Source organism: Astatotilapia calliptera, chromosome 4 (assembly GCF_964374335.1).
Source record: "Astatotilapia calliptera chromosome 4, fAstCal68.1, whole genome shotgun sequence".
Taxonomy (NCBI): Eukaryota; Metazoa; Chordata; class Actinopteri; order Cichliformes; family Cichlidae; genus Astatotilapia; species Astatotilapia calliptera.
In genome coordinates, this window is record NC_137425.1 from 8,279,807 (window position 1) to 8,292,798 (window position 12,992).

General features: G+C 41.2%; 1 protein-coding gene across 1 annotated transcript; it reads right to left on the bottom strand.

Moving 5' to 3' along the window:
• Positions 1-1,567: 1,567 nt before the first annotated feature.
• stk17al (serine/threonine kinase 17a like) lies at positions 1,568-12,915 on the bottom strand. The gene is made up of 7 exons (XM_026164391.2): positions 12,782-12,915; positions 9,171-9,383; positions 5,578-5,722; positions 4,668-4,794; positions 4,507-4,555; positions 4,031-4,210; positions 1,568-3,349 (listed from the first exon to the last, which is right to left on the bottom strand). Exons 1-7 carry the CDS (start codon positions 12,892-12,894, stop codon positions 3,064-3,066), a joined length of 1,113 nt encoding a protein of 370 aa, XP_026020176.2. The 5' UTR covers positions 12,895-12,915; the 3' UTR covers positions 1,568-3,063.
• Between the last annotated feature and the right edge of the window lie 77 nt (positions 12,916-12,992).

Genomic DNA, 12,992 nt, shown 5'->3' on the forward strand with positions numbered 1-12,992 from the left:
GAAGAAGACATTAAAGCAAGAATTCGGGATATTGGCAGGCACGGATATTGTTTGAACTGACACAAGTAAACAATCACAGGGGTGAGAAAAAAAGGGAAAGAAGCTATATTACACTGGAACGGATTGCTCTCTGTTCCTCTTTACATAATCCTGGCATTTCCTGTTCACAGCGGCTGCAGGATATTTAAGGAAGACTAGCCTGAGGGGGCTTCTTTTTTTGTAAATTTATGATGCTGCATGCAGAAAGACATATTGAGAAGAAAAACAGATGCTTTCAGAGGAAATCTGCTCTTAGCTAATGTAATTGTGTTGGTATGCTTTTCTAAGGACACACAGGTGAACTACTGACAGCAGCTCAACAGAAAGCATGAAACGGGCTGTTGTTCAGCAGCAGCATGCAAAATACGAAATGGGATGATAACAAAGTATGATAGCCTCACAAAGACTGAGTGCTGTTCCCAAACTGGGAATCAAGAAGAAAATATACCTTATTTTTTAATCACAAATGTTAAAGGCTGGTCACTGCTGTTCTACGTAGGATTGTTTTGTATGCATTGTTAGATACAAGTGATTGTAACTAAGCAACAACAGTGCAAACAAGCAGAGAGATCCATAGGACGTGCTAATAGTGTCTATATCAGGGGTGTCCAACTCCAGGCCTCAAGGGCGGGTATCCTGCAGGTTTTAGATCTCACCCTGGGTCAACACACCTGAATCAAATGATTAGTTCATTACCAGGCCTGTGGAGAACTTCAAGACATGAGGTCATTTAGCCATTTAAATCAGCTGTGCTGGATCAAGGACACATCTAAAACCTGCAGGACACCGGCCCTCGAGGCCTGGAGTTGGACACCCCTGGTGTAGATAGTCATGAAATATTTGATATTTAAACTTTTTCACAAATATATCATATCTATGTTTAGATATGTAGCTCTGTATCATAATAAATCCAAGTGATTCATGTCAAGACAAAAAAAAATAACTAGCAATTTAAATTCTATTGACTGACAAAACAGCTTTAGTGGACCTTCCTTTTGCTTAAGTTCTTTAATTTCAGTTTGGAAAGCATTGATTTCCCTCACCACCCAACCCAGTTTTATTTGAAAGCTGGAATGAAGAAAAGAAACGGCCATTAAACTACAATCAGGCACCGTGCCAGTACCTGTATGTAACATGCTGACGTCATACTGTGACGTTCTTATTTTAGTTCAGTGTGTTAGCATCCTAACATTTGTAGAATAGCGGAAAAAGAAAAAACAAGCAACAGATCAAAATATCGCTCATTTTACTAAGATACTGGAAAAATGTAAAAACTTTGACGTCATGATGATGGTTCTAAGAGGAAAAGATAGATTTATAAAGATCGATTGTCTGGAATTCATGAATGTTTATTTTTAGTCAGCCTTCTCGGAAGAGCTCATGCCCACTAACTGGATCTCATTGAATTACATCATAAACATGTTATTACATTTTTTAGTTTTTCCAGAAAGCATATTCTCTTATTGCTGCTACGATAAAGAAAAAAAGGAAAGGGAGGAGGAAAAACTCACCACAACCAGACTCAATATTTTGTTACAAAATTCAAATGTATTTCTCATGATTGTTAAATTTCATAATGCAAGCCATCAACATTTATTTATTTTAACATAACGTCCACAAGGACAAGTGCAAACCTTCCTGAAATTCGAGAGGCGAAACACAGTAATACATAAAAGTTAACAAAGTTACCAAATACAATATAATGACATTAACATCTATACAATGATAAAACAAAACGACAACAAAAAAAAAAATATTACAAACTCAATATACATTTTCAGTACTTTCTTTTGAGAAAATGTCAATTCTCTGCTCCCGAGCATCTAAAGGCAAACATCACATATTCAAAGACATCTTGGGCTTCAGTTTTCCGTGACATTATATTTTATTCTGTTCCATATTTAAAAAAAAAAAAAAAAAAAAAAAAAAAATCCAGCCCCTGCGATTCCCTCTTTCCAAGGCTGATGTCACAAAATTTGTCGAGCATGATATCTAATGGCAACCTTGCAGCAAAACAAAAACAAAAACCAAAATGTGCAACTTGTGCAAAGGTCAACAAAACCGACAGAAAAAAAAAAAAAAAAAAAGTAAAAATTTCAACTGTAACATTAACAGAAGTGAGGTTAAAAGAGTGGCACTTAATGAAAAAGAAAAAAAAACGGGTCACGTGACAAAAACAGAGGGTGTTGCAGACTGGTTAATATGTACAGTACATCGTGTGACACCTAACTGTGCTTGATGAGCCTTTGGTTTTACACAAAAGTCCAATAACAAAATAAAAGTGCTCATGATTGTCCTCAATAATAACAATGCTACCATATCCATCTTAACCTCAGGCATCGATGTGGCTTTGACCGTTTGAGGGGCTAAAATGGTACAAGACACATTAATAAACAATACAGTTAACGTCTGGCTTTCGCATAGGGCGCTGCTCATTGCTTTCCATTCTTTTTTCTTAAGTAGATCCACCTGTCAGAATGCTTTACTTTCTTCAACTCGTCACAGAAGGTCTGTCTGGGTCACTGAAACGTAACTTGTTTAGATGAGAGCACACACTGAGTGAAGTCATCCAAAGAAGTGGGAGGCCATCTCTCCTCTGAAACCCCGTCCGAAGGCTAATTGGGGATAAAGCAGTATGTGTGCAGGGGTGAACTAGCCAGTGTTCAGCTGAGCAAAGTTCAGATTTATCACATAAGGCAGCAGTGCAGTCCTCAACAAAGTCCTTGTTTTCTCCCACTCCTTTGTCCTGCATCTTCAAGCCCTCTCATATTCCTCCTGTACAATCATTCTAACTAGCACTGAGTAGCGTGTATTATTTAACATATACACAGTGACACACACAGGCGCAGGCAGAGGTATCAAGCTCACAGACGTCGCAGCAGTAGGAGCAGGCGGGCAAACTGCAGCCACTCAAACACGGTCCTGGTTCCGATCAAAACCAAGCACCTCAAGGCTTAAAGGTTTTCAGGTTCTGCTCCATGGAGTTTCAATTTACTGAGTCCCTTTCCAACTGTGAAACATCAGTCAGCAAATGAGCTCCTGCTGGATTTCGGGTCTTGTGCAGAAAGGGGGCTCACTGAAAGAGAAGGCGCCACGGCCCGCCTTCAGCTCACCTTGGCCTGGGCACCTGAGAAATGATCCAATCACGTCTAGCTCAGGGGACGGAGCTGGACTCTCTGGTTCCGATTCGGACTGACTCGTCTCCGGCTCATCCAAAGAGGACGGCGACCTGTTGTGGAGGTGTGGGTGGGAGTGAGGACAGGAGTTCAGCCAGGGGTGATTGAGACATTCCTCTGCTGTGGCCCTCTTCCTGTATACACAAACACAATAACACTGTGCATAAGTGGAAAAATCCCAGAGACATTACATAACAGATTGATTGCCTAGATCTTCAGATTCACTCAAGACATTTTCTTACAAGTTGGCTTTTCAACATTGGGCACGAAAAGCCACAAAGACGACGCCATTTGCTGTCAAGATTTTTTCCCCTCCGTCTCTAACCGATTACTCAGACGGTGAAATATCTGCCTTTTTCCAGTGCTGCCACTGTACTCCTGCAATTAAATGATACTGACTGGAGATTGTGTGTCTGCATCTGCTGATGCTTTTCTAAACACATTAAGGTATCTTTTTTAAAGATCTTTGAGAGGTTCCGCTGAATTTAACGAAATGGTAATGCAGGGAAAAGGTAAGACGTGCATCAGTGTTTGATCTAACGTCAATCCAAAAATGCTGAACTAAAAGTTTGCTAAATGAGTAAAATTCACAACCAGCATTTGCAAGAAAGGAAACGACTTCTCGCCCAAGTGACGCAAATCTTGTTACCACAAACGCTCATTTAGACGTGTGCCGACGTGTGCTTTCGTGCCGGTGTGAACCTGACTCACATCCTTGGTGTGTTAATCTGCTCAAAGTGATGCTGATGGAAACTCTCCACATTAAGCCATAACATCTATTCATCTTCACCTTTACTGTTTAAAAAGAGCCTCACCTTGGGTTTTTAACCAACAAAGATTTGATGAAGTCAACAGCCAGCGAGGAGATGCCCTCGAATGTATCCGGTGAATAGTCTATGTTGACTTGAGAGATGTTGAGGAATGTCTCCTGTTTGTCAGCACCCAGAAAAGGAGACTCGCCCGTGAGCATGACATAAGTCAGAACCCCAATACTCCTGGTAAAGAGGAAGGAGAAAGGAGAAGGTGTTTATGGGGCAAGTCATTGTCGTTTATGGTTACACAGTGTATTGCAAAGCCCCACACATCTGGCTGGCTTCCACTATTCTATGATGAGCCAATTAAATGCAAGTATGTAGCAAGGTTTGTCTTGTGGTCAAAGGTCTAGACACAAAATTGTCTTTTGCACGTTAGGGAGGTGATGTCATTGTCTTGAATATTTATCTAGATTAAATTAGCTGTGTGTGGCGTCCTCTAACATGAGTGGAAATACTATCTAAAGTAGCACACTTACCACATATCTGTAGAAGTGCTAATGGGTTCATAGTTCAGGATCTCTGGGGCTGCAACAGAAACACATGACCAAAGTTAGTCACCTTAAAATGTGCTCACATTTTAAAAAAAGAAAAAGAGACATGTAGTTTTGGGTAATTTGTAGCTGAAAGCAGGACTTACCCACATACTCTGGGGTACCCAGGATCTCCCTGACTTCTGTGATGTTGTCCATTCGTCTAGACAAGCCAAAGTCCACAATACGAATGTCCCCTAGAGGTGTGGCACTGGTCAGCAAGACGTTCTGAGGCTGGAGAGGGCACACATGCGGATTAGGCAAAGGTTACATAAGGAGATAAAGACTGATTATTTGAGCAGCCTGAGGTAATTAATTACGCATCTACGAGTCAAAGCATTTGGGAAAACTGATCCTGACAGGATTAGGGGTCTAGGTCATCAGTCAACTTGCTAACTGGGCCTTTGAGCCCAGATCATCCAATAAGCCTATCAGACAATTCTGAAGAGAGGTAAAGGCATTTCTGCCAAACACTTAAATGGCTCTATGGTTAGTCTATGTAAATACTGTAGTGTACATACAACCTAAATCCGGGCCAGGCTGGCCTAATGCCAGATTTAGCTGGAACAATGGGATACATACAAGAAAGAGAAATCCAAATATCAGACTTGAGCCAGCAAAGCCTGAGGAACCACAGGAATGCTTCGATAATGAATGATTTCTCTTTTGAAAACAGTTTGACACAAGATCTCAAACATTTGAAAGCCCTTCTAAAACAATTTAGTGCATCTCAACGGATAATTTTATCTAGAACACATTGTGTAATGTGTAACCAGAAGCCCGACGCATCAAGAAAGAAAAGAAAGTCTCAGTGACGGCTGCTTTGTTACCTCAAGACACATCAAAGAAAACATGATAGTTAGGTCAGATGCTTTTATAAAGTGATTCCTCACGGGAACAAAGTCGTGGCACGCTGAATGAGCTGTGGTTGCATAAGAGAAATAATATCTTCCCCATTCTGACTCTTGAGAGAACGCACCGTCCTATATTTGTCATTAACATTTCTTGTGCATTTACCTTCAGATCCAGATGCACCACATTATTCCGATGCAGAAAGGCCACCCCGTTCAGGATCTGCCTGGCCAGTCGTATCACATCTTTCTCTGTAAAGGCTTCGTCGTTGTCCGCAACACACTGGTTGAAGATTTCGCCACCGGCGGCACTGGAAGAAAAACACAGGAAGGAAAACTGAATAAAAAGAAACTAAGGATAAGATGAGAAGAACATAACTTTGAGTGGATAACCACCCAGTGAAGTTTAGCTTGGCTCACTTTCATTTGCACTTGTAATAATAAATTGCTCCTCGAAAGTTACAAACACACCCTTCCACTCAGTTTCAGTCACATAAGTTGGCAATGCAAATTATCAACCTATCGCACAAAAAGGGAAAAAATATAAAGCCATTACTGCTTTCTTTACAATTATATAACCATTTCCCCCTCATTTGTGTTAGAGAAACAAAGTTCATCCACATCTACACACTGCAAGCGAGTCCAACATAAATCAGTACAGTGTTAGGTACCCCGCCTGTGTGAGTACTTTCCTCTTGTCAGGAATATTGCAGAGATAAGAATGGTCATATCAGCAGCTTCAGATAAGCTCCTTCACAACCTCATATACTGAAATAAATTCACTAAAACAGGGGAAGGAAATAGACAAAAAATAAAAACACCCGCCACCTAACCACTTTGTAAAAATATTTTAACAGAAAGAAAGAAGCAGCGAAGTGTGAAGTTTGTACCCGCTCTGTATGAGCCCCAGCATGCATCGTTTTCTACTCCTTTACTCGAAACAAACTGCTTGCTCATTTTTGAGTAATAGTAAGATTCCTGCATAGCCCTGCTGTGCTTGTATAACAACGTTAAGTAATGTGGAGACATGGTGGATTTATGTTAGGTGCTGCGTCAGTTCTAGCAATGCACGAAGCTGACAGTCGACTCCCTCCAAAAAACACTGCAACCATATGTGGGGGATTTAGAAAGCAGACATGCTTTTTATCTTCAGAGGAAATTTTTTTTTGTTCCAGCCCTGGGCACAAATGTTACATAAGCTGCACCTTCCAGTCCCCGTTAGGTCCTGGGCATGACTGTTATACAAGCAGCACCTTAAAATCCCCGTTAGCCTTCTCAACCTGCCAACTTCAATAACCTGAGCAGTAAAAATAGAAAGCATTTTGTTTTGGGTTTGGGCACTCTACCTCTCTCAGACCTAATTCTTTTTTTAAACTCTTAGCAATAAATACTTGCTTGCTGTAAACACAGTCAATCCCAGCTGATGACCCCCAGAGTACTTAAGAGCAGTGGCTCAATAGGTTTACGCTGATCTGCACATGTAAACCAAATGAATGCAAGCTGGCTATTGATGCTTTCATGTGGGTGAAGGAACTGAAGGAATAAGTTGGTCTGATGGATACTTTAATGATCCTTGCTTTCAAATCCTAATAAAGACCATTTGCATATATTGTGGCCAAGAATGACAGGCTAATTCCCTGAAGTCTGAATATTGTTGCTGTGCTTTGGAAGTTGATGCATTCCCTACTTTAGAATGCAGGCAGACATCCTCCCTACAACAGTCCAAAAGAACAAACCTATCACAACCACACTGTTTGAGCTAAATAATTGGTTTAAGACAAGAGTTAAGAACAGCTGACTCCCACCCAAACTCTGAATGCATAGATAAGAAAGCAAAAGGGGCAAAACAAGTCAATCCTCTGTTTGATTAGTAATCATTCTTTTTGGCTCATTACTACATGATAGCCCTCTGTCACCTAGAGCATGTTTCAGTTAAAGTCCAGTACAGCCTGGGTTATGTTGCATAGCATTTAGGAAGAACTTTGCCCCCCCCCATGGATAACCTATCTCACTGATTACCTCAAGTTACTCTCCACAAAAAGAACTTAGAGGCGATTTGGTTTTCATGAAAGTGATCATGTCTAAAACTAGTCATTACCCTGGGGGTTTCTTTGGTACTGACGCATGCTGGAGCTGTATTTTTGAAGATGATTAGACTTTGACTTCATTTCTCTAACATTGACAAGGAAGTGGTTGTGGCTACAAAAAGTGTGTGTGCACACGACATTTTACCGGCATGGCTGTGTGCTACTTTTGGGAGCTGCGCTTTGCTTGCTGCTTACATTTAAACCCACAGGAAATGGAAAATGGTTTGCAATTCTTGAAACTCATGCCGAGGTCAGACGGTTTGTGAATGCAGTTTTTCATTCGCTTGCTGTTAGTTCTTCTGTAGCTTTTAGGACATGCAGCAGAAAATAACTGACATTTAAAAAAAAAAAAAAAAGAAAAAAGAAAAAAAAAAGAAGCTTTGTCAGAGCTAAGATGTCGTGCATGCATACTCTGCTTCAAATCCCAGCGCACCAACAACTCCCAGCGTAACTTCTTTGGCGGCTGAAGAGGAAATGTGGGCCACTGTAGACTGACCTCCTGCTATGTTTTCTCTGCAGGCATGCAGGGGTGAACTATGGTGCTACTTCCCCTTTCGCACTTTAGTCAAGAGGTCAAACATAGCCTTCCCCATAGAGAAGCTTTTGTTCTACAGAAGCATTCCATGTCTGGGAAGGGAATAACTGGAGTGGATCCTGAGCAGGAGAAGGATTTCTGCCTGAGAAGTGAGCAGTTGTGGAACAGGGTCCCTGGAACATAATTCAAGGACAAACTCCTTTGTGTAATGAGGGAAGTGAGGTGGTTAAGATGCTAAGGGATCTTTCTAAATCCTAATTAAAGTGTTTCATGAAAGGAGTTTGATGACACTCGCTAGATACCTAAAGATTTTTAAATCTGAACCACAGTATTAAAAGCCAAATGCTGAATTGACCTTGTTAGGGAACTGAATCAGCAGTGTGAACCACCTGCTGTGTTCACATGCATGTTTGAGAGTCATCACTGCCTTAACCAGATTCAAGCGGTAGCATCTAAATGAGTAATCCATAGCTTAATGTTGTCATTTTTACACAGTAAGCATGCTGCAGTTTTACTGTGGCATTTAAAGTGACACTTCATCACAATCAGTAAGCGTAACAAGAAACTGAGGTGTTCACGCTACAGCGAGACGAGCAACTAACCACAGACACAGAGAATTTCCATTTAAGGTAGAGACCATGTTAAACTAGTGCAAGCCTGTGCATTTCACACGTGGGTGTTTTTTTTTTTTTTTTAAGAACTAGCAACTTGCCTAGAACTATGCCAGGAAATACTTCCTTTTTTTTTTTATTATTATTCTTGCAAATCAGCCGACCATACTGCATAAAATCTAATTATTCACACAGAAGCACCAAGCTCTGACGTTCTTATCTTGCAAAACACAGGATGTTGCATGACGTATGTAAGATTTGAGGCTTTTCCAACTAAACCTGTGCTTATGAAAAAGAATTATTTGTAAGGTACACCTGGGAAACCTGCGCAGAGCCTACCCCACCTTTCTCTTCACCAATACCTGGTGACCTAATCACCCCCCTCAAGTTCTCTGCTATGGCTCAAACACTTAGATTCAGGAAGAATTATTTAGATTACTGCTGTATGATGCCATTAGCTATCCAAACCACTGCTAGTTTGGGAAAGAGAGTTGAATATTTGTGATGTAGAACATTAGTGACTTACCACTCAAGAACGAGAATGATCTCAGTGCTGGTTTCATAGACTTCATGCAGTGTCACCACAAAGGGGTTTGCCTTGGCCAGCTCCAGCACAGCAATCTCATTTAAGATGTCCATGCGGCAGTCTTGGCCCTTCCGTCGCTTTCGCAGGAACTTGGCAGCATACTGCTTCCCTGTCACCTTCTCAATGCACTTCTTCACAACTGCAAACTTTCCCCTGGGAAACAACAACAACAAAAAGAGCAACAGAGTGTTTAGCCATGAAGAAAAATCACAACCACCTTCCTGTGTTTTTTTTATTTTATTTTATTTTTTATTTTATTTTTTTTAATTTGTTTAGACATGGGTCCATTTCCTTTTCACATTGTTACTGGGTTAAATGTAGGTCACTTAAAATGCATACAATCCACTCAATATTTGACTGTTAAGAAGACATGAGGCATTTTGGAAAGGCAACCCAATTGGCTACAAGTGCAACAGCGAGGGTGCGGTTATGGAAAAGTCCAGAGATAAGGTGCTTATGTGGCATCATTTGAAAAATTTAGACCGTTATTCACCACTGATATGCTGTGCAAAGGAGGCATTCGTTGAGAGATCCCCCTTCTTTCTCCTGTTCCTCTAGCCTTCAGGAGGGTCTGAAGGAGAGCAGATAAGGCTGACACTTTTGGCAAGAGCGGCAGAATAGAGGGCAGGGCTCTGATAAGGGTATTGCGACTTTGTAGGTCAAGCAAAAACAAAGAGATGTGACAGCTTGGTTGCATAATGTCACTGGTAAAACACAGCATTAAGACTATCTACGTTTAATTTTAATAAACATTGACTCCCCCCCCGAATGTACATTAATAGAGTCATAAAAGGTGCTAAGGGTCAGCTGTGGGTGAGGGCAGGATGTCCGATGTATTCAGAACTGCATTTGGGTCAAACCAACACAATCACCAGCCGTCTCTCCCAGGCTGAAAATGAGGCCTTGTGCACCACTTCCCTTTCTTCACAGCTGACAGCAGCAGGGACAAATGGAATTGTGTTGACACCTCCACCCAGACCCTCAGCCAGAGACTGCTTCTGCATTGACAGTTGTACAAAAGCTGACCAGTCAGCTAAACACAGCAGTCCTGAGACCAAGACCACCCACATGAATGTGACTGAGCAGGCCACACGCTGGGGGGGATGTCACAGTTTGACAGTCGAGTTAGAACCCAAGCAACATGAAGACAGTCACTGTAATCTTAACATCTACACCTAACTAACATCTCAGTGTTTTCTTAAGCTACACTTTAGACACAACACACAAGGCTTGGGGAAAGTGAGCAAAATATGCTAGAAGATAACTAAATAAATGAAGCTATTTTTCCTCCCACACAGTATTGCTTAAAGCTGACTGTGCTGCTGACCAAAAAACAGCTACTGTTCTGGATGGAGTCTGGTTGTGTGCTGGCTGCCACCCCATTTCCCAGTCTCGCAGTGTAGTGACGAGTCATTGTTCAGACTGAAAAGGCAAAAGCCATCAGGGGCTTTTCATCCTTAATTAGCCAAGTTCAGAGCTGTGGGCTGGGTGCTACATATTAGAGTGAAAAGAAATGACTAGTGGTTATTGAAAAGGGCAGCCCGGGGGGGTCCGTTCAAAGGCTGACAACAGGTCAGAGGTTACTAAACAAGGCCATCTTGTAGCCGGCCATGTTCACCAGGAAGATGAAAAGAATATTTTTGTTATTAAAAAAAAAAAAAAAAAAAAGAAAGAAAGAAAGAAAAAAATATCACGCTATAATTTAACATTTTAAAAAATACATTTTTGCTTTTTTGGATTAAAAATACCAACATCTCACTGTTAACACAGAAAGGTCTTAACATACTCTGGCTAATGATGAGAAGTGCTTTCTCAAATAATCAGCAATTGCGGTTATATAGTTCAAACAGTTCTCTTCAGGAACCTGTCTGAAACTCATCTGCTATCAATCACCAAATTTACTGTGACACAAAACATTCCTTTGCGCAAGATGGCGATAATTTGATTAAGAAACTGGTTTCCTGTGCAGTTTGCATTTTGTCTTCCCCAGAGGCTCACTGACTCATGTCTGAAGCGTAATGAAAAATGACAGCTCTTATTTGCCTTTTTCACAGACAGTCTGACACACAACCTGAGTTCCTCTTCCTGCTTTCAGGTTGCCCACAACATATTTTGTGCCATTTCTGCAGGAAACCATGCAGAGCGTGATAATGAGGAGGCTTTAAAAAAAGGGTCAGGAGGCATTTTTTTTTCTGCAAACGCTGAATTATTGCCTGGTATTTACAGTTGAAATGTTCGGCATTCAAATGTACAATAAAGCTAATCTCCTGCCATGCGGCACTTACGTACATTCCTGCACCTAATGTGATTATGAAGCCTGATCTCAGGATGTTGTTGATCTGAAGTCATGGGAAAGGGAGTAAAAAAAAAAAAAAAAAAAAACGGGGGGGGGGGGGGGGGGGGTGAAAGTTGATCTATGGTAGTGAAGGGAAAGAAAAAAGTTTATAGGATGCTGTAGACTACACTGGTAGCCTAAAGCCAGCACGACAGGTCATGCTACTCTCCCTCATGTCCCAGGGTGTCTTATAAAAGGTAATTGGCTACTTACTAGGACATTACTGAGCATGTGCAAAAGAACAAACCTGAAGTTAGGGTTAGGGGTGTGCAACCAGCTGCTGAATTGAGTGAAACCCAAGGAGCGAAACACAGCTCATCTTCTTTATTCATGCTGCAGTGCTTACTAGAGAAAGTCATTGTAATTTGGCACATTGGGGAATCCCCAGTTAAATACAGCGGGAATCTGGAATTTCAGCTGGCATCCACAAACCAGCAACTGGGAGACATAAATATATATGTGGCTAAAGAAAGAGGAAGCCAGAGCAAAACAAAAAAAAAGGCACTGTTGGTAGACAGGATATTTAACTTGTGGGAAAGCAGGTACATGAAACAGGAAAATAGTCAAGAAAGCAGCAAGAATGAACTATATAGGCCAGGATTAGAAAGTCTTGCTTTGTGTTTTCGCATGTTTGATCATTAGTTGTTGCACGTATGTTTCTTGATGTCAGTGTAGATCGCCGCGCATTCAGAACGATTACTCCAAGTCCATTCTTAAGCACTCTTGACATTTGAGGTTTTTCATTTTCAGTACCACTTACACCAGGATATAATGGATCGTGCACGCGGGACCTCAGCAGAAATAATAAGCAAGTCGAAAACCTTTCTTCCTTAAATCGCAAAGATAATGTATAAGAACAGTCCATGCATTTCCACACAACTCGTTATTGTCACTGTTTAGAATTTAAAAATGTTTCAGAGTCTCAAAACTATTTAGCAACTTCCAGCCAGGACTCACAGAAGCGCATTACCATTACGCGTTGCGTGTGCCAAAGCGCTGCTCCGCGCCAGCAGATGGAAAGCGCAATTGGAAATATTCAATTAGCAGGCTTCCCAGTAACACGTGCAGAGAGTAACTCTAATATGATTAAGCGATTTGCCTAAATCTGTTCAGACATTGTTGCAACGTCCAGCCAACGCACGAAGGTATTAGGATTTTTGTCAATGACTGCTTGGAGGAAAAAAAACGAAAACCTTCAGGCAACAAACAAACTTACCTGCCCAGTTCTTTGCCCACCAGCTCGTAGCTGCCAGCGAACGGGTCAGTCCTTATCCTGGTGTTGATTTTTGTAACCATTCCGCTTTTGTTCATGGTTGTTGAAGGTGGCATTGAAGTCGTGCCGTGTAATGAAACAGTTCTTTCTCGCCAAATAAATACAAAAAAGGAGACGACTTTCTTGTAAGCTCAAGTAAAAATTCGCATAATAT

Coding starts and splice junctions, on each gene's coding strand:
- stk17al (XM_026164391.2), bottom strand. CDS start 12,894: ATGCCACCTTCAACAACCATGAACAAAAGCGGAATGGTTACAAAAATC. Junction 5,723..9,170: donor ATCATTCTCGTTCTTGAGTG/GTAAGTCACTAA, acceptor TTTTTCTTCCAG/TGCCGCCGGTGGCGAAATCT. Junction 4,211..4,506: donor AGCACTTCTACAGATATGTG/GTAAGTGTGCTA, acceptor CCTCTTTACCAG/GAGTATTGGGGTTCTGACTT.